Source organism: Protopterus annectens, chromosome 10.part0 (genome assembly GCF_019279795.1).
Source record: "Protopterus annectens isolate FY-2018-M chromosome 10.part0, PAN1.0, whole genome shotgun sequence".
Classification (NCBI taxonomy): domain Eukaryota; kingdom Metazoa; phylum Chordata; order Ceratodontiformes; family Protopteridae; genus Protopterus; species Protopterus annectens.
Window position 1 is genome coordinate 1,835,398,728 of NC_056744.1, and position 21,220 is coordinate 1,835,419,947.

Sequence of the window (21,220 nt, forward strand, 5' to 3'; positions counted from 1 at the left end):
TGGGGGGGGGTGGGATGTGTATGTCTAGGGTCATTAGCTTGTGGTCAGATCTGACCAACGAGGAATTGGCGTCTGGTGTAGAACACCGGTCTCCCATGTTGGTAATGACCAGGTCTAGGATATTGCTGTCCCTGGTTGAGGTGTGGATAAGTTGATCCAAGGCGTTGGAATTATGAATTCCAGAAAACGTTGAGCAAAAGAGTTGGTACATAAGTAGTTTTCTCAGTTAATGGTGGGGTAGTCTAAATCGCCCATTATTAGGGTGTTGATTGTACCTTAATATTTTCCAGTGTATGAAGAAATGAGTGGGAATCCGGGGCATGGTGAGGGATCTGTAGCAAGTTACAATTTGGATTACGGTCTTGCCCAGAGTTAGTTGCACTTGAATAATTTTGGATGCATTATGCTGAGCAACTAGCCTGGAGGTGTGGATATCCTTAATGAATGTGGACACGCCTCCTCCTTTAGTGTTTTGGTCCAGGTTAGGTGGCCGAAAGGTGTGGTATGAATTATAGCCTGGTAATACAGGGGTGCTCTCTGGAGCTTTGAACTAGGTCTCTGTCACTGCACAGATGTCAATGTTCTCCATTTTAAGGAGTGCCTCGAGTGAATGCAGTTTGAGGTTTAGACTTCTAGCATTGAGTAGCATTACCCTCAGACTTTGCTTGCTTGTACCTGTTACAGTGGTGAATTTGTCATTTGAACCTTGCCTAAAAAAAGGCACTATAGGGGTGGCAATAGCCTTAGCCAGTATCCGGAATCCCGTGTGTGACAGGTGCAGGCCATCTCTGGCAAAGCATTGTGGTCTGTTGATCATGTCATCCCAGGCAGACAGATACTGGATCCCCTTAGAATGACACCAGAAGCTTAGCTAATTGTTGAAGTCAATCATTTTGTCCTTGTACTGTGGTATCATTCTGGGTGATGGCAGGATGCTACTCAGGGATAGGGTCATACCTGCCTGTGCTACAAGATTGGAGAGCTCCTCCATGTCTCTTTTCATGTAGTCCAGGGAGGTACGTCTCAGGTCATTCACACCAACATGGACAATAACAGTCATATTTGTACTTGTGGAGTGACCTGGGTGCATGCATTATGTGGCGGATCCTGGCACCTGACAGGCATCTGACTAACTTTCTGCTTGTTTAGCTTGGTGAGAGGAACATCAGTGTGCCTGACTATAGAGTCACCTGTGACTAGAGTGTTGTGTACGTTGTTGTGCCTTATGGGCTGTGGTTGAGTGGCACACTGACTTTGTGGGGCTATGTGTCATTTGGGTTGTGTTGGGGGGCTGGAGGTTTCTTGCGATTCTCCTTTGGAGGTCTCTGTTGCTTGAGCAGATTTTTATTGAGAGCCTCCACGAATGTAGTTGTGTGCTTTGTGTTTCTGTGTGTTTGTTTTGGTGGTGTAGGTTTTGAGGGACTATGTGATGAGTGTGGTGCAAGTGTTTACCTTCTCCTCTTGACTTTCTAGTCCAGTCGTGGGTGAAGAGGACTTTGCTTCCAGTTTGGCTATATAAGTACATCTCTCACAGGTTGTTGTGTTGGGTGGTAGGAGGAGAGGTTTGTCTGTGTACATGAGGCAATTGCCGCATTACCACAAGATGCCCAGATTCATCAGGTAGACAGGAGAAAACACTGAGAGCTGACCCTTTGGCATGCCTGGAGAGGTGCTTATTTATTAAGTACTAAAAACTGTTTTCCTCTGGACAAGTGAGGAAAGTTGAGTGCTGTAGTAATTTGTAGCTTATTTAGTGCTTACAAGTTCTGAACTCAAAACAACAACTTTGAGTGCTAAAACTAAAAAAAACGGATAGTTCTAAGGGAAAATTTGAAGAGCAGACTTTATGGCACTGGGAATAGTTTAACCCTAGCTAAACAGCGATGCATAAAGTGTGTGTGTGTGTGTGTATATATATATATATATATATATATATATATATATTTTTTTTTTTTTTTTTTTAAATACAACAGTAGCAAATGAGCAAACTGATTTAAACAAATTAACCAATAAAAAGCTAAAAACAGAGCCCCGTTCCAGCAGTCTTCGATCAGACAAGTTCTAACTGCACACTCCTTCCACTAGGGTGCAGGGGAACCTTCTCTAAAAAATGATGGCCTGGATTAGTGTTCAAGTTATACAAGCAAAGCTAGATTCAGCAGGTCTGAATCTAGTCTATGCTACAGAAAACAAGGCATACCAATTTCAGAAAGAAACATTTCAGATAAGCAGGCACAATAAGCCTCTAACCAGAACTTCCCAGCTCAAGGGCAGAATCTACCCTTTCCTCCCACAAGAGTGCAGACCACACCTTCTTAATGTAAAATAAATGGCCCGAAGACCAAGTGCTTAAACCAGAACTGTACTTCAAAAAGGTAGAATAAACACTAAGCCTTCAATCAGCAACTCCCAACTTCGAAGGATGTAAGCTACCTGTCCTGCCACAACAGTGCAGACCACAAACCTTCTTAATGTAAAACTGGTCTGAAGCCCAAGTGCTTCGACCAATGGCTTAGAATAACCAGTACAATTTATTCAGGCTACTAACAAGCAGTAGGAGATCGTAGGTTTACCACGGGTATCACTTCTGTGTCACTGTTAGAGGCACAGTATACTAACCTTGAAAAAGGGCATAGCAAAATTAATTTAATATGGGTGGCGAAAGCCGTACACACTCTGGCTAGGCTTATAAATTCCCTAGGGCAGATAGCCTAGTATGAACCTATGAATAAATGCAGCAGAATAAATGCAGTTAAGTAGTTTTAAGAAAAACAAAATAAAGTAGGAAGAAACACAAATACAATAAAACCAGATGAATAAAGTGCAATTTTTTGTATATAACAATAGAAAACGAGCAAACCGATTTAAACAAATTAACCAGTAAAAAAGCTCAAAACTGAGCCCTGTTCCAACAGTCTTCAATCAGACAAGTTCAAACTGCACATTCTTGTCACTAGGGTGCAGGGAAACCTCCTAAAAAGAAAGCCTGGATTAGTGCTCAAGTTATACAAACAAGGCTAGATTCAGGATGCCTGAATCTAGCCTATGGTACAGCAAAGAAGGCGCACCAATTTCAGAAAGAAACAGTTCAGGTAAGCAGGCACAATAAGCCTTTAACCAGAAATTCCCAGCTCAGAAGGGCAGGATCTAGCCTCTCCTCCCACAAGAGTGCAGACCCACAAACCTTCTTAATGAAAAATAACTGGCCTGAAGCCCAAGTGCTTAAACCAGAACTGATACACTTTTAGAATAACAGACACTGAGTTTTCAGTCAGCAATTCCCAACTTAGAAGGATGTAAGCTACCTGTCCTGCCGCAACAGTGCAGACCACAAACCTTAATGTAAAACAGCTGGTCTGAAGCCCAAGTGCAATAACCAAAAGACTTAGAATGATAGCTACACTTTAATCAGGTTACTACCAAGCAGTAATAAATGGGGCAAAATAAATACAATTGAGTACTTTTAAGAAGATGCAAAAGCAAAATTGTGTTTTTTTTTTTTTTTTTTTTTTTTTGTAAAGTGTAAGGAGAGAGGAAGAAGTATCAGAAAAATTCAAGGTTAAGAACCTAAGTGGGTTGGCCTTCACAAATGTTCTCTCTCTCTACAAGTAGAGTGAACACCAGACTGGGAGGGTTATAATGCCAAGAAATGTACTTATCAATCAGCAGTATATTTCCCGATTGTTTGAGAATCACACTCCAGCCAGAACACCAGCAGTTTCCAACAGTGTATTTAGTTTAAATGCACATTTTTCTTTAGTATACCCAACTGCAACAATTTTAAGCTTTATTTTCTCTTGTTCCTTAAATGAAGTGCTATTCACCCATATGTTAGTATCCTTTTCAGCACATCACACCTTTACCTATTTATTAAGCTGTCTGATATTCCATTCTAAGTTTCATCAGCTGTAACGGGTGACTCCCAGAAACTACTGTAGTTGCTGCATATTTTGCCATCCATTCCTCTTTCATGTTTTACACAGTCCCTTTCCAGCTCATTAGTACCATTGTGTGAATTTTGGCATGAGTATCTTCTTCTGTACTTTAACACTTTTAACACTCTCTGCTCTGATGTAGTCGTCATCCATACTGGGGTTTTAAAGTTAAACAGCAAGCGAATAAAATCCACTGGAACCACTCAAGCAGGAAATGTATTGAGACACGAAAGCTAAAAAGCATGAATTTATTTGGCCAAATAAGTTTGTGCTTTTGAGCTTTCGTGTCTCCATATATTTTCTGGTGGAGTGGCTCCAGTGGATTTTATTCACTTGTTATATTTTCTCTGTTTTCTCTGTATTTATCATAGGCACCTGCTTATTTTATTGGGGTTTTAAAGTTTGCCACCCCACCTAATCTGGTATACAACTGACACACCGTTAACCTCATTGCTAAAATCGTTGCAGACAGATGCATTTCCTTTTCCTAAACCATCTGTACACTTTGCAACAGATTTGTTTTTTTAGTAAAATTTGTTAAAACAGAAGCTGCCTTTTCTACAACCTCCCTATTTAGGCTAGGTAATTTGTTTATAGTGGTAATCTTACTTGTGTTTTCAACCTTTAAATACCATGACCTACTGTCAGAAATACACTTTACCTTGGTTTTCTCAAGTGTACTATCAGCAATTTAAAGTATTCCCGGATACCCTTGTCTTCTGAATTATCTGTCATTTTTGTTTATAGGGCCACCAGCTTTCATATGCTTTTCTTTATTCATAGGTTTGCTGTCTGACCATTCTCTTATTTCACTGCCATATCCCTTGTGATCTGTCACATACTTGTTAAATAACCTTCTCCTTGTACAAAGTTCCCCGTTTCCTGCATTCACTCGTTGCCTTGGAATTGTTACATCCCTGTTTGAAAGCATCACTGACTCTTACGTCCGCCCATTCAGCCTGCATTACAGCCAGCATGTTCAGTGCTGTTTAAAACATTTTCATTCTTTTAATTACAGCACTCAGTGCTACACTCTAAAAGCCTATAAACACTGAACAGAACTCATTTTTAAATTTTCCATCCCACACCCTCACCACAAAAAAAAAATCCCACAGGCAGCCCTTAATGCAGATTTCTCCCTCTCCGTTTCTTCAGAATTTTTATATCCCTGTCCTGTCAGGAAGCTTAAATAATACAGAAATGCAGAGGTACTGTGGATGCAGACCAACGTCACAAAGATGTTTTTTTTCAGCTGCAGTTTCTCCTACAGGCACCCGAGCTGCTGTTTGAAATCTTGCTGCTTGTGTCATAGTTTAGGTTTTATTCTTCTGTGCCACAGAACTGGCCAGACTTTTCCTTTTATTTCTTGGGTGTCTTTTTAGAATCAAGGCACTGGTGGTAAATTAATTGAAAGCAAATTGTAAGCATAGTAGAGAGCATTTTGCCATAACAAATTCCATAAACCTTAACTGTCTCTTCTCCCCTTGAATTAATATTCTTAAATTATTGTTTGGAAGTTTCTAGAAGGCCAGTGCTTGCTTGGGTGTGTTCACCAGTGGGAGTGGTTAACACTGAACAGCCTGCCTGTCCCTGGAGGAGTGGTTACTACCTAGAAGCTGTAGTTTTATTGGCCATTTTGGGTCAATTCTAAACTCCTTGATCTGTCTCTCTTAAAACCAGGCTGCCTCATGGTTTTGGCATCTTTTCAGGCTTGCTAGTTGTTGCTGAAGCACCTACCAAGGGGAGAAAACGCTGAGAGAAGAAAAGGAGCCACTTTTGTGATTTTAAGTATTTTATTCTGATTTTTTGTTAAGTTTTACTGATTTGCGCCTACTTTTTGGCATTTTCCGGCTTGCTAAAGTTTATATCTGTAACAGTAGCAGTACATGGAACACATCTAGAGCCTGTTTACTGCATTTCCTGTGTTGCACTTAATTTAAAATCGTTTTTTTCTCTAAAAACTGCATTTTACCTGATTTGTGCCTAGCACTCAAGTGTGGGGTCATTTATTGCACTGTTGTGATTATTTTGCTGCTTGTGTATCTCTGCTACCTTTAAACTACAAAAAAAAAATCTTGCTTTTTTCCCACTTTCTGAAAGTTAAGAAAGTTCAGTTACAGATTTGCTGTTCTGAACTGTTTGGAAGTTTCTAGAAGGCCAGTGCATGCTTGGGCTAAAGGGAAGTCTCTGTGTTCACCAGTGGGAGTGGTTAACACTGAACAGCCTGCCTGTCCCTGGAGGAGTGGGTACTACCTAGAAGCTGTAGTTTTATTGGCTATTTTGGGTCAATTCTAAACTCCTTGATCTCTCTGTCTTAAAACCCTACAACTTTCTTTTTGCGTGGTTTTGCGCACTGAGCAGCGTTGCCTAAACAGGTTTAAAGTATTCCAGGCTCCACAAAGTCTGCTCTTCACTTTTTCCCTTAGAACTGTTCAAACTCTCAAAGTAATCACTCTATTCTCTTTCTAAAGCCCTGCACTTGCTCAGCTCTTATAAGGAAACTAACTAAAGCACTACACCCTCCTTGACTTCTCATAAGTATTAGACTCCCGATTGGTCCTTCCTGATCAAGTGAAAAATCAGTTCCCTTCCCTAATCTGATCAGTAAAAAAAAACAGTTCCCTATACTAATCTGGTATGTCCAAGGGTCAGTTTCAAGGTTACTCTCCAGTCCAGCTGGTGAATCTGGGAATTTTGAGGCAATGTTCAATTGCCTTATGTACACAGACAACCCTCTCCTCCTTCCAACAAGCTCAAATACATGTGAGAAATGCAGTTACACAGCCAAACTGGAGGCGGAGCTCTCTCAACCCAAGACTGGCACAGTCAGTCAGGAGGAAAAGATAGCCACCCACACCACAAATCTAGTCTCACACAGACCTATTGCATCTGCATACCCAACACATAAACACACAAAAACATACTCGGAGGCTCTAAATAAAAATCTGCCTAAACAGCAAAGACATCCTAAGCAGATATCCAAGCAACAGCCACCCCTCAACAATACCCACGAATCACATATCTCACAAAATCAGTGTGCCTCACAGTCACAGCCCATAAGGCCAAACAACACACCAAATACACTTGTTATAGGGGACTCTATTGTCCTGCACACTGACGTCCTGCTCACCAGACTGAACAAGGAGAAGGTCACTGTAAGCTGCCTGTCGGGTGCCAGGATCTGCCACATAATGCAAGCACTCAGGTCACTCCAAAGCAAGTACAAGTATGACTCCACCATTGTCCATGCTGGTGTGAATGACCTGAGACGTACCTCCCTGGACTACATGAAAAGAGACAAAGAAGAGCTCTCTGACCATGTAGCCCAGGCTGGTATGTCCCTGACCTTGAGTAGCATCTTGCCCTCACCAAGAGTGATGCCACAGTATAAAGACAAAATGATCAGTTTCAACAATTGGCTAAAGTATTGGTGTCATTCAAATGGGATCCAGTGTCTGTCAGCCTGGGATGACATGCTCGACAAGCCACGTTGCTTCGCTAGGGACGGCTTGCACCTGTCACCCTTAGGCTTTCGTATACTGGCCAAGGCTCTTGCCACCCCCATAGTGCCTTTTTTAGGCAAGGCTCAAAGGACAAACCCACCTCCATAGACAACCCAAAGATAAAAAAAACTAAAGGTAATGCTACTCAATGCCAGAAGTCTAAACCTCAAGATGCACGCACTCGAGGCTCTCCTCAGTATGGAGAAAATCGATGTCTGTGCAGTAACAAAAACCTGGTTCAAGGCTCCTGAGAGAGCACCCCAGCACTACCAGGTTATAACTCATACCATGTGTTTCGGCCCCAAAACTCAGACCGAAGCACAAAAGGAGGGGGGGTATCTATATTCATCAAAGATACCTACACCTCCAGGTTAGTGGCACTGCACGAAGCATCGGAAGCCATCCATGTGCAACTAACAGCAGGCAAAACTGCCTTTCAGTTTGTAGCCTGCTACAGAACACCCTCCCTATTACAGGAACCCCACTTAGAATTCCTGAGAACACTGGAGAATATGAAGGTCTCTCCAAACACTATGTTATTGGGTGTCTTCAACTACCCAAACATTGTCTGGGAAAACTACTCAAGCCCAAACACCCTCGCCCAACGGTTCCTTGAATTTATAAACTCTAACGCAATGGAACAACTGGTCACCACTCCCACAAGAGGGAACAACATATTGGAGCTGGTCATCACCAACATGGGGACTCTGTTCCACACCAGAGGTAAACCCCTCATTGGTACGATCAGACCATAAACAAATTTCCCTGGACATCCATATCCCGTCCCCACCCCCAGCCAAGGAAATCACTGTAAAGAATTTCTCCAAAGCCAACTTTGCACTTCTCAAGACTGAGGTGGAATTTTTCAAAGCCCCTGGGCCAGAGGATAATACAGCCCAATCCGCAGAATCCTTTACAAATGCATTCTATGTGCACCTACAGGAATGCATGGATTGTGCTAGCCCAAATAAAACCAAGACTCACTCCTCCAAAAACAGGAGACCGGTCTGGTGGACCCCGGCCATAAATAAGCTATACAACAGAAGGAGGAAGCTACTATATGACAGAACAAAATCCCAAAAAGGGAAGGCATCACTGATCAGTATTAGCAAGAAACTTCGATCCCTCATAAAATCATCAAAGGCCAGTTTCGAAAGAAAAATTGCCCTAGACACTAAAGATAATCACAAGGCCTTCTTTAGTTATGTCAGAAACATGGGCGGAAACTCCCAGATGTGCTCTGAATTCTTGCATAATGGTACAAATTATACCGAACCAACAGACATAGCCAACATCCTGGCAGACAGATTCAGCGCAAACTCCCCCCCCAAAGGAGCAAACGCCTATCCCAACTGAATGTAACCTCCCTGACATCACAGATGCACAGGTGAAAGCTGCCCTCTCCAAAGCAAAAAACACAGCATCTATGGGACTGTACGGTGTCCCAGGCTATGCCTTACACGAGCTCCAAGAAGAACTGAACCCTCACATTAAGTCACTCTTCAAACTTAGCCTTATTACAGGATATGTACCCAAAGAATGGCGTACAGCTACAGTGGTCCCACTCCACAAAGGTGGTGCCACAACGGACCCCGGAAACTATTGCCCCATAAGCCTGACTAGTCTGGTCTGTAAAGCTATGGAGCGTATTATTATGGAACTCGTAAACAAAGTCATTGGGAGCCTCCAGACACTGGACCCTACCCAGTTCAGCTTTGTTAAGGGCAGATCTTGCCTCTTAAACTTAGTTGATTTCTTTGAAACAGTTACCAAAGCCATAGATGAGGGCAAGGTAGTCCACACAGCCTACCTGGACCTCGCAAAAGCCTTCGACACAGTACCCCACTCGGGCATCATAAGTAAGCTTTCCAGCTTAAATATCGACCCCTATATTACAAGATGGGTTGCAAACTGGCTCAGAGATAGAACCCACATGGTCAGAATCGCAGGTGCCATGTCCGAATCCAAACCAGTTACAAGTGGCGTCCCACAGGGCTCAGTTCTGGGACCTCTCTTGTTCGGTATATACTTCTCTGAGGTTCAGACTAACACGGGGGGGGGATTATGGCTGACAAAGTTCGCAGATGACTGCAAACTGGGGGCCATATTCTAATCTCCAGCTGACACAAGCATCCTCCAAAAGGGTCTCACAGAGACGGATGCTTGGTGCCAGAACCACGGCCTCAAGCTAAATGCTAAAAAGTGCATAGTCATCCCCTTTGGGAAAAACAAGGTGCCCACAAATTACCACATAGGTGGTAATCCATTAAGTATGGAAGAAGTAATTAGAGATTTGAGGACCAACGTAGATAGTAATCTCTCCTTTGATAATCACGTTGCCAAAGTGGTTAGAAAGACCTTCTATATAGCCCACCTTATCACGAAAGGGTTCGCATCTAGATCAAGAGAAGTCATTGTGCCCCTCTACTCGTCACTCATCAGGCCCATAATTGAATACAATGCCCCTTTTGGGATGTACCTTACCCGACACCTGCAGCAACTGGAGAAGACCCCAAAAGTACCTCACCAAGAGGATCATGGGCTACAAACAGATGTCCTATGCAGCTCGACTAAAGAAACTCCAGCTCTACTCAGTTGCTTACCGCCTACTCAGAGGCGGTCTATGCCTGACGTACAAAGCCATGTCAAACCCAGAATTAATGGACATGCTCCACCTCAAAAAATCCAAGTCCCTTAGAGCTACATGTTCCAGGGACCTAAACCTCAGCACAAAAATAAATAGGACATGCTGGAGGGACAGATTCATTTCCCAGAGGCTCCCCTCACTCAGGAATAGAATCCCAATTCATGTTAGACATAGCCCCTCGCTGATCCCCTTCAAGCGAAATTTGGACGCTTGGATGGGAAATCTCATATTCACCCCTGGGATCTCTCCTGTGTTCCTGCTAGACAGAGGCACGGTAAACTAATCTTAAAAGGGTACCTTCTGTGACCTACTTTACAGAGGCACAGTAGGCTAATCTAATAGGGAGGCGGAAGCCAAATACACTCTGGCTAGACTTATAAATGCCCTTGGGCAGATAGTCTAGTATCTACCTTTGAACCTATGAACTGTGTGTTAATATGAAAAAAAAATAATGAAGTGCCTATTTCTCTTCATTTTGGGCCATGCAAGGGATTATAGATGTTCTTCGTTCCACATTGCTGCAGTCCTAACTATTGGGTAGTCCGCTGTCCAGTCGGCCCGAATACCAAAGTATAAGGCTGACGTCGGTCAGGGCGCATTAGACTGACGTCAGTACGTCAGGGTACTAATGCGCATGACCGACGCCATATCCTCAGTCTTTTTTGCCGCATGGTCCGATGCAGAAGCAGTTTTGCGAGTGCAGGTTGGCGTTCTGAAATTTTCTGAAGTCGGAGTTTCAGACCGAATCAAAGTTGGCTAAGTACCCCGTTGGGGAACATTTTGGTTTTTTCTTGCCTCAGTATTTAACCGGATGTCAGAAAAAGTGAATAATTGTATTTCTTGTGGGAAACAGATACCTCATAGGGATTACCATACCTTGTGTATACCTTGTTTAGGGCCTGAGCACGACGTTGTTGGATGCCGCTCTTGTGCTAGATTTAACAAACGCACTATTAAGAGAAGGTTAGACTGTGCCAGGTTAGTGTTTGGGAAGCGTTGCAATTATAAAATGCCGTCGGATGCTCCGACGCCCGCTTCGTCCAAAAAGCGCAAGGACAAAACAGCAAAGCCTAGGGTTGATGAACCGGCAGTCCCAGACGTCGGTTCTTTGGAAGGCTCAGTGGAGCCAGAGGTTTTGCCAGGAGTTTTTTTGGAGTCTCAGGCAGAGACTTTACTGTTACAGGATGTGCCTTCTCAGGAAGTAGGCCAGGCTGAAGGGGCTTCTCAGGTAACTGTTCTTCCCTCTCTTCCCAAGGTAGTTAGAGCCTCTCCTTCTGTTTCCAAAACTTCTTTGAGAGGTAGGCCAAGTTTGGCTTCAGTGGGGGCTTCTCCTAGCACTTCAGGTTCTGTACCTAAGAAACATATGCTTAAAATGGCAGAAGATTTGATTACTATGATTAGAGGTTCTATGCCCCCTCCTGATAAGAGGCCTAGGGTGGAACCTGAGTTTGAGAGTTTTGAACAGTGTTCAGAGGCTTCTGAGTCTTCTGCGGAAGATTTGCAAGAGTATCCTCCTTATTCTGATTCTGATGTGGATGATTCCACTCCTACAGCTTCTCCTCCTGAGGATTTCTCATTTTCAGAGACTCTGCATTCCATGAGGGAACACTTTAAATGGGAAGGCCAGGATTACTCTGATTCCAGGAAAAGGCTTAGGGAATTCTTGTTTTTACCCCAGCATAGGCCCTTAGCGATTCCTCCTGTGTTGAATGTGGTGGAAGATGTTTTTGCAGAGGCTTCCCTGAATCCTGATTCTTTGCCTCCTGCTCCTGTTAAACCTGATAGGTACTATAGGGTGCCTGAAGCTCATAAGTATCTTTTTAAGAGTCCTAGGGCAGACCCGGAAACTGTTTCTCAGGGACCTAAGGGTGTTAAGGCCTCTGTTGTTAAAAACCCTGTTCCCACTGATAAAGAGGCAAGGGCTTTGGATAGATGGGGAAAGAAAGTGTATACTTCTTCCACTTTAGCCATGAGGGCGTTGAATTGTCAGTTTCACATGCTAAAATATCAAAATTATCTCCTTTCACAATTGAAATCTAAGGTGGATGCTTTGGCGGAAGGTATTGAGTGTAAAGAGTTGCTGGATTTAGTTCATGTGTCTGAACAAGTGGGTAAGCATTCTTTGCAATGTGGTTTTGATGCTGTACAGGCCTCCTCGAGGGTGGCTGCCACTAGTTCTGTTCTTCGCAGGCATGCCTGGTTGAGGGATCAGAATTTAGCTGAGCATGTTACGACAAGGATTTTGGATGCTCCTTTACAGTCTGATGTGTTGTTTGGTTCACCTGTGGAAGCAGTTTTGAAGAAGATGGAGGACAAAGCTAAGTCTATGCAAACTGTTAAAGATTTTTTGCAGGTGCAGCCACCGAAGTTTAGTAGAAATTGGCCTACTAAGGGATGGACATATCCTGCTTATGATTCCCAGTCTAGGGGTAGGTCTAGACGTGGTAGGGGCAGAGCTCAAGGTTCTTTTAGGCCTAGAACAGGGAGTTCACCTGCTCAGACTTCTGGTGAGGGCAGGGGTCAGTCCTTTCGTAAACAGACCCAATGACCTGCCTTTTCAGCTGCCAGTAGATTCTCGTCTGGCAGCTCCTTTGGGAGGAAGACTGTCTCTTTTCAAAGAAAATTGGGATTTAATTACTCAAGACAGATGGGTGTTGGATATCATTCACCACGGTTACAGGTTTTATTTCCATACATTGCCCCTTTCAAAGGCATGCCAGACGTTCCTCCTCCACAAAGGACAGAGGCTCACAAGCAAATTTCTCTGTTACTCCAAATAGGGGCCATTCAGCCAGTCCCTGTATCAGAAAGGGGCCTAGGATTTTATTCTCGCCTGTTCCTAGTACCAAAGAAGGGGAACACGTGGAGACCAATTTTGGATTTATCTATCCTCAACACTTATCTGGACATTCCAAAGTTCAAGATGTTGACGTTACAACAGCTTTTACCTCTGCTGGGCAAAGATCACTGGATGGTAACTTTAGATCTCAAGGAAGCTTACCTTCATGTGCCTATAAGACTAAGTTGCAGGAAGTATCTGCGTTTTCGAGCTGGAAATTCTCATTATCAGTTCTCTGCATTGCCCTTTGGCTTATCTACTGCCCAGAGTATTCACAAAGGTTCTGGCTCCAGTGATAGCTTACTTCAGGCTACAAGGAATTCAAATCTATCCTTACTTGGACGATTGCCTGATTCTGGCTCAAAAAAAGGAAGATCTTCTACAGCATCTGGAATATGTTATAGCAGTGCTAAGATGCCTAGGGTATTCTGTGAACGAAATAAAGTCCAGTCTAGTACCCTCTCAAGACATGTGCTTTCTGGGTGTGAGACTGAATACAGCAGCCCAGATGGCCTTTTTAACCCCGGACAAACAAAAGAGTCTATCCTTTTACTTCCATCAACTATCTCATCAGTCCGTGCTGACTGCAAGGACAGTCCTTCAAGCATTAGGGTTCATGGCATCTTGTATTCTGGTGCTTCCCAATGCCAAACTGCATATGAGGAAGCTGCAATGGTATCTCAAAATGTATGGACACAGCACTGCCAGGATTTGGACACTGTCATTCAAATAATACCTTGCCTTCAAAAAGAATTTCTGTGGTGGGCTCAGGAATGTCACCTAAACAAGGGACTCTCTGTGATCCGGCCAGAGCCGAGTCAGATTTTAACGACAGATGCCTCGGACATTGCTTGGGGAGCTCATCTAAATGGAAAGTGGATACAAGACAAGTGGCCTGCCAGACTACAGCATCTACATATCAACATGAAGGAGATGTTAGCAGTCCAGTTTGCATTAATGGCTTTCAAGGAGTTACTTCTTCCAGGGCAGGTGTTGATTCTAACAGACAACACAACTGTCATGTGGTACATCAACAAACAAGGGGGAACACATTCTTATCCTCTATGCAGGCAAGCAATGATTTTATGGGAGACTGCGCTCAGCTTGCAACTGACTCTTCAGGCGAGGTTTCTGCCGGGAGCACAGAACTCCTTAGCAGATGTGTTAAGCAGACAAATCATGGATCCCCACGAGTGGAAACTGGATCTTCATGTATTTCAGAAATTGACAGTGTCCTGGGGAACTCCAGACATAGATCTGTTCGCTTCTCCACTAAACCACCAGCTTCCAAAGTTTTGCACAAAGGGGTTTCATCACACAGCTTGGAAAGTGGATGCTCTTTCTTTCAGTTGGAAAAATCTTCATGTGTATGCCTTTCCACCTCTGCCTCTTCTTCCAAAGGTGCTCTTAAAGGTCAGACAAGACAAGCCACGGATGATTTTAATAGCTCCAGATTGGCCTCGGCAACACTGGTACCCACTACTAAGGAGTCTGGTAAGGAAACCTCCATGGCCTTTACCTTTGATTCCACACCTGTTGTCTCAGAGGGACGGTCATCTGCTCAATGTCAAGCTTCACTCACTTCATCTAACAGCCTGGCATATTCTGTGTTGAAACACAGCAGGTCTCAACTTCCTCAACAAGTTTTAAATGTGATTATGGAAGCTAGAAGACCTAGTACAAGGAAAGTGTACGCAGAAAAATGGAAGAGATTTTTATTTTGGAGTGCAGCAAAGAATTTGGAGATTTCTGAGCCTAATTTGAGTGTGGCTCTTCAATATCTTACTGAGTTATTGGACAAAGGTTTGTCTTTCTCTTCCATTAAGATTCATGCTGCAGCAATTTCAGCTCACTATGATTGTGACCCACCATTGTTTTCGCATCCTTTGTTCAAGCAGTTTCTTAGAGGGGCAAAGAATATAAGACCCCCACGTAGAGCTCCTACTCCTGCTTGGGATCTCAATTTTGTGTTGGAAAAACTTACTCTACAACCTTTTGAGCCTGCGGCTACTGCTGAACTGAAATACTTGTCATGGAAGACTGCTTTTCTGTTGGCTATTACTTCTGCAAGAAGGGTGTCTGAGTTGCAGGCCCTTATGGCAGTAGAGCCCTTTTTGATTTTCCATAAGGATAGGGTATCATTACGTACTAATCCTTCTTTTATGCCTAAGGTGGTTTCTAGTGTGGCTTTAAACCAAACTATTCATTTGCCTACTTTTTATGCAGACCCCCAAAATAAAGGGGAAAAGATTTTGCACACTTTAGATGTGCACAGGCTATTGCGTTATTATTTGAGCAGGACTAAGGATTTTAGGCAGTCTCAGCAGTTGTTTGTTTCTTTTGCTTTGGGTTCGCAGGGCAAGCCTGTGTCAAAACAAACTATTTCTAGGTGGATTGGGTTTTGCATTGCATTTTGTTATTCCCATCATGGCAAGGAGATTCCAGCTGGGATTAGGCCTCATTCCACTAGGGCTACTGCCACTTCAACAGCATTTCTAAGGGGGGTGGCAACTAAGGATATTTTGGAGGCAGCTACTTGGAGTTCAGTGCATACTTTCTCTAGGCATTATCACCTTCCTCTCTACTCTAAGTCTAGGGCTGGTTTTGCCACAGCTATTTTGCAAGGCATGTTGTCAGCTCCTGCTTCTTTATGATTTGCCAGCCTCCCTTACCTCTGCTTTGGGATTCTACCCAATAGTTAGGACTGCAGCAATGTGGAACGAAGAACATAGTACAGTTTTGTACCTACCATAAATGTAGATGTTCGAGGATCCACATTGCTGCAGTCCAATTTACCCTCCCTCCTTCCCTCTGTGTTTAGGGGTGGTTGTGTAGGTGAGGTTATATGCTGATATTTTTGTATATATTGTACATATTTTTGGTGCAGGTATATTGGGCCTTGTCTTTTTAGGGTCTTCTGACATCTGGGGCAAGAAAAGACTGAGGATATGGCGTCGGTCATGCGCATTAGTACCCTGACGTACTGACGTCAGTCTAATGCGCCCTGACCGACGTCAGCCTTATACTTTGGTATTCGGGCCGACTGGACAGCGGACTACCCAATAGTTAGGACTGCAGCAATGTGGATCCTCGAACATCTACATTTATGGTAGGTACAAAACTGTACTTTTTAAGGCCCTTAAAGTTTGACATGCATCTCCTGATGGCAGCATTGTGTGAGCTGTTATTTAGGATTTGATAAGAATTTTCTGACAGGGCTGTGCAACAGGTCCATTAGCTGACTGTTTTTCTTTTATGAACAGATGGCAGTGAGATTCCCTACTTTTATATTAGGGTTTTATTACAAAAAGTGTTTTCAGGCCTTTTCTGCTTGAACATTTAATGTGAACATTTAAAACATTAAAAATAATGGAAGAGTAAATTGCTTTTCAGCTTTCCCCTGCAGGTTGGGGAATTTAGGTTTCTTGTCCGAAGGATAGCCATTACTTATGCACCTTATAATCTTCACATTATTTTATTTGACCAATTTCTGTTTTATAGTTGGCAATAAAAATGATGATCCGACAAGGAAGCAAGTGGAAACTGCAGATGCAAGGCGATTCAGTGAGCAGATGGGGATACGCTTCTTTGAAACCAGTGCCAAGGAAAACGTGAATGTCGAGGAGGTATGGTACATGATCTTTCTAAACTGTTGAGTATTTCACAGGAGTCATTTGCCATTATGTTTCTTTGCCTGACACTGTGTGTTAATGTTTGTCACATTTTAAGTTTGTGAAATGTCCTCTGAATTATCACTTACTGAAGGGAGAACTTGAGTAAATCAGTTTTGAGTAGTGAATGGTTGACTTCATAGATCAGAGTTCTGTAATGTTTTGTCATGTTGAAACATTTGTGAAAATATCCGCGTTCAGTAACAGTCTGCAGTTTGTGTTGCATGTGCACACCTGTCTGTGCACCTGTGTTTTGTGTACACATGCACTGTCTGACCCCTAGTGGGTGTACTAGTATGTAATCGGTGAAGGAGCACTGAAACACAGCTCTGTATGTTTAGGTTGAGTGTACAGCAAATCGTAATAAGGTCTAATCGCGTGCAAGAGTGAACGCCATTTGTGAAGGCATGGACACTCCTGGTTACAGGTCCTGATGATTGATTCCATAACTGGGAAAAGTTCTTTGAGTGTGAATGTAGGATTACCATCATCAGGGCAGAACTGAACTTTATTCAGTGTTTGTTGATGTCCTTCCTTGTCACTGTTGCAGTATTATTTACTCTTGGGATACTGTGCTAAAAATAGCCAAATGTCAGCATAGCACCGCAGATGTGTCCTACACACAAGGTGTAAGGCACATATGTGACATGCAAATGGCTAATGCTCACATTCTTTGCTGCCAGTCAGAACACAACCTCTGAACTCAGTCTGTATGCTGTTCACTGAGTTGGTTTATCTACTGAGCCTTTAAACACAAGTGCACCGCTGGGGTTCCTTCCTTTCCTTTTTCATCATCGTAGTTTGTGCGCCTTTAAACACAAGTGCACCGCTGGGGTTCCTTCCTTTCCTTTTTCATCATCGTAGTTTGTGCGCCTTTAAACACAAGTGCACCGCTGGGGTTCCTTCCTTTCCTTTTTCATCATCGTAGTTTGTTTTCATGTCATCCCAGGAAGGGGAAATATTAGTGTGGGAGGCAGATTCCCTATAAAGACAGACGATAGAAGTGCCTTTTTTGTTTGGGTGCAATGCATGCCCAATATTCAGTGTGATATTTGTTCAGTGTCTGTCATTAAGACACTCCACAGCTGTCTGTCGTCCCTTTCAATTTTTTTGGAAAACCCGAATCTCAAGTTGTTGACCCCCAGGGTACCATGGCCAAATCCACCCCTAGCCCAAAGTTCAGCCACCAGTTAAGAAAAAAGCTAAAAATGCATGTACTGATCCTTCTGCTGTCCAGCCTGCAATGAACGTCTCCCTCTAGTTTGATGAAAAACCCGAGGATCATTCAGTGCCGATGTCTCTTCCCCTCTGCACAACCCAGATGGAGGTGGACATGGAGCTGCCTACTCACATGTCCATTGAGGCTGTGCATACACCTGATATAGATGTAAAGAGGGAGCCATGGCTGATTTGGTCTGTATCAGATAACCAAACTTTTAATAGTTCAAATCACTAAACATCGAACACTACTGATCGCACTATTAAAAGTTTGAATACCTAATAAAACTATTTTTTAAACAAACAAAAAAAAAACTAAAGGCTGTAAGCAGGGGGACAAGCCCCCCTGCACCCCCACACCCCCTGCTACTTAAATCAACCAACTCCGAGATTGCACTTCAGTGCGGAAACAAAAGACCCTTTAGTTTTTTTTTTTTTTTGTTTTGTTTTTTTAAAAAAAATAGTTTTATTAGGTATCCAAACTTTTAATAGTTCGATCACTAGTGTTCGATGTTTAGTGATTCGAACTATTAAAAGTTCGGTTATCTGATATAGACCCGCCTGATTATATCTGACGGGCCTAGGGGATTCCCCAAATTTTAGTAAAGGAAGAGGTGCTAGCACCCTTACTGAGTCCAGCCAGGGCTCTGAACTTCATAGATTTGTGAAAGCAGATGTTCCTTCAAGAAAAAAAACAGAAAACCAAATATGTGACTTCTGTGGCTGAGGGGCTCCACAAAGAGTGGCAGGACTTTACTTAAGGGCTGTTCCATGCCCTCATGGCTCTGAAACCCCCAGAGGGATTGTCTGCCCCTGCTGCTCCCTGGTCTTCCATCCTGTCTTAGAGACCTAGTGATTCTTATCCTTGTGATGAGGAATTGAACTCTGAAGAATCCTGTGGATATTCCTCACAAATGCACTACCCTTTGGCTTTGGGTCCAGTGAGGAAGATTCTTTGTCCATTGAGTCTCCTTTTGAGGAATTATCCTTTGGGAACACAGTGGTCCTTATGAAGGAACACTTTAAGTGGGATTGTTCCCAGTCTCAGACATTCACGAGAGGTGCTATAATCTGTTGCAGATGGCTTCTTTCAGGCCTTTGCAAAATCACAAAAAGCAACGGAGGAAACAGAAAAGCTCAGTTGAACTTTCGTACCACGTAGTAATGAGCCAAAGTCCACTGGATAAAGAAAAGCAAGACTTTATTCACATCAAGTAGAAAGCCTTCGTACCACGTAGTAATGAGCCAAAATCCACTGGATAAAGAAAAGCAAGACTTTATTCACATCAAGTAGAAAGCCTTCGTACCACGTAGTAATGAGCCAAAATCCACTGGATAAAGAAAAGCAAGACTTTATTCACATCAAGTAGAAAGCCTTCGTGCCACGTAGTAATGAGCCAAAATCCACTGTATAAAGAAAAGCAAGACTTTATGCACATCAAGTAGAAAGCCTTCGTACCATGTAGTAATGAGCCAAAATCCACTGGATAAAGAAAAGCAAGACTTTATTCACATCAAGTAGAAAGTCTTCGTACCACGTAGTAATGAGCCAAAATCCACTGGATAAAGAAAAGCAAGACTTTATTCACATCAAGTAGAAAGCCTTCGTACCACGTAGTAATGAGCCAAAGTCCACTGGATAAAGAAAAGCAAGACTTTATTCACATCAAGTAGAAAGCAGGTAAGCGCTTTTGTCCTGAACCACAGAACTTCATCAGACAAATAAAAACAATTAGTTACATCTTGTATAACATAGTTAATTAATCACATGTACATTTTAGTCACATGTAAATGTTTAAAATCCAATCTACGCCCCCTTAAAGAAATACTCATAATGTACAAATTCTTGTAAAACCCTAAAAACAAAAAAGTCACTATGTAACATATTACTAACCACCATAGAAGTGTGTCAAAGTCACTCATATATATATATATATATATATATATATATATATATATATATATATATATATATATTTGTTTTTTTTTTAAACACTTTAAGTAATAAAATATTATCATTACAATAAAATAAAATAATTTATATGACATAAATACTTCAAATATATTACAATACAATAAAAAAAATATATACAAACCTATAAATATCAGGTGGAATTAGTCATATATGTATATACAAAATGTGAAACAACTGTATATCAGTAATTAATTTAAAATGTATGAATAAATACAGAACAAAGTTATTATCTCATTAATGCCCTAAGTCTTAAAAGGGGGCTAATGGCAATACTTTCATTCAAACCAGGCCAATCGGTGGCATCTAAAAAAAAGTTGCCAATACAGCTCCCTTCTCTCCAAAAGTAATGACCAGGCACCCCCTCTAATATCAGTACATATACTATCTATTACAAAAAACTTAAATGAGCGCCCCTCATTCTCTGTCACGTTTGCTTAGGGCATTAGTTTCCCTTTTTTTTACGAATTTCATATAGATGTTCATAAATATGTTTTTTTTAATTTTCTGTCCTATCTATATAATAACAGCATGAATCACAGGTTGCACAATACACCACTCTTTCTGAATTACAGTTGAGTTTATCTTTAATCCTAAAATTCAATTTGTTAATTTGAAATGCATCTCCTTCCTTTATGTATTTGCAAAAGTGGCACATACCACATTTACTCATGTATCCATTCTTTTTTGTTTCTCCACTATTATATCTTTCAAAGGAGTTTTTAGACTCCTTCCCCTCCTAAATACCATTATGGGGCTCCCATCTATAAATTGCCTCAAGCTTTTTTCCTGTCTCAAAATGATCCAATTCTTCACTAAAATGTTCTTTATATCCATACTGTCAATTGTAAAATTAGATATGAAGGACATGTTATAATTTCTAACATTTCTATCTTCCATGATGATAGATCCATCTGTCACCATTTGATCATGTATTTGGTCAGTCATCAGGGGTAAATAAAATTTCCTTTCTCTCTTGTTTACTTCTTCAAAAATGATGTCATTAACAAATTTCATTGGATAACCTCTTCTTAAAAACATATTTTTCAAACAATCACATTCATCAAGGAAGTCGTCCATATTGGATACCATCCAAGCTGCTCGAACTAATTACCCCTTAACTATACTTTCTTCTGTTTTTGTGGGTGGATACTACTATAATGTAATAATGAGTTCAAATGTGTTGCTTTCCTGTGAATCTTGGATAAAAATCTCTTATTTTTATAATCTTTAATTAATAGAACATCTAAATATGAAATTTCATGTAAATTAATGTTACAGGTAAATTTCAGGAACTGTGTAGTAGACCCAATATAATCCATGAATTCCTTAATTACTTCAAATTGTCCGTCCCCTATCACAAATATGTCATCCAAAAAACGACAATAATATTTGATGTATGTGAAAAACTTACAGGAAATAGATATTTTCTTTC

At 41.9% G+C, this 21,220-nt stretch overlaps 1 protein-coding gene across 1 annotated transcript in view; it reads left to right on the forward strand.

The window, feature by feature from the left end:
* The window catches only part of LOC122814082 (ras-related protein Rab-35-like), a 1,100,536-nt gene that overhangs the window by 942,578 nt on the left and 136,738 nt on the right, over positions 1–21,220 (forward strand). Inside the window, exon 5 of the mRNA XM_044086695.1 lies at positions 16,426–16,550. Coding sequence (XP_043942630.1) covers positions 16,426–16,550 — 125 coding nt within the window. The remainder of the gene's footprint in view (positions 1–16,425; positions 16,551–21,220) is intronic.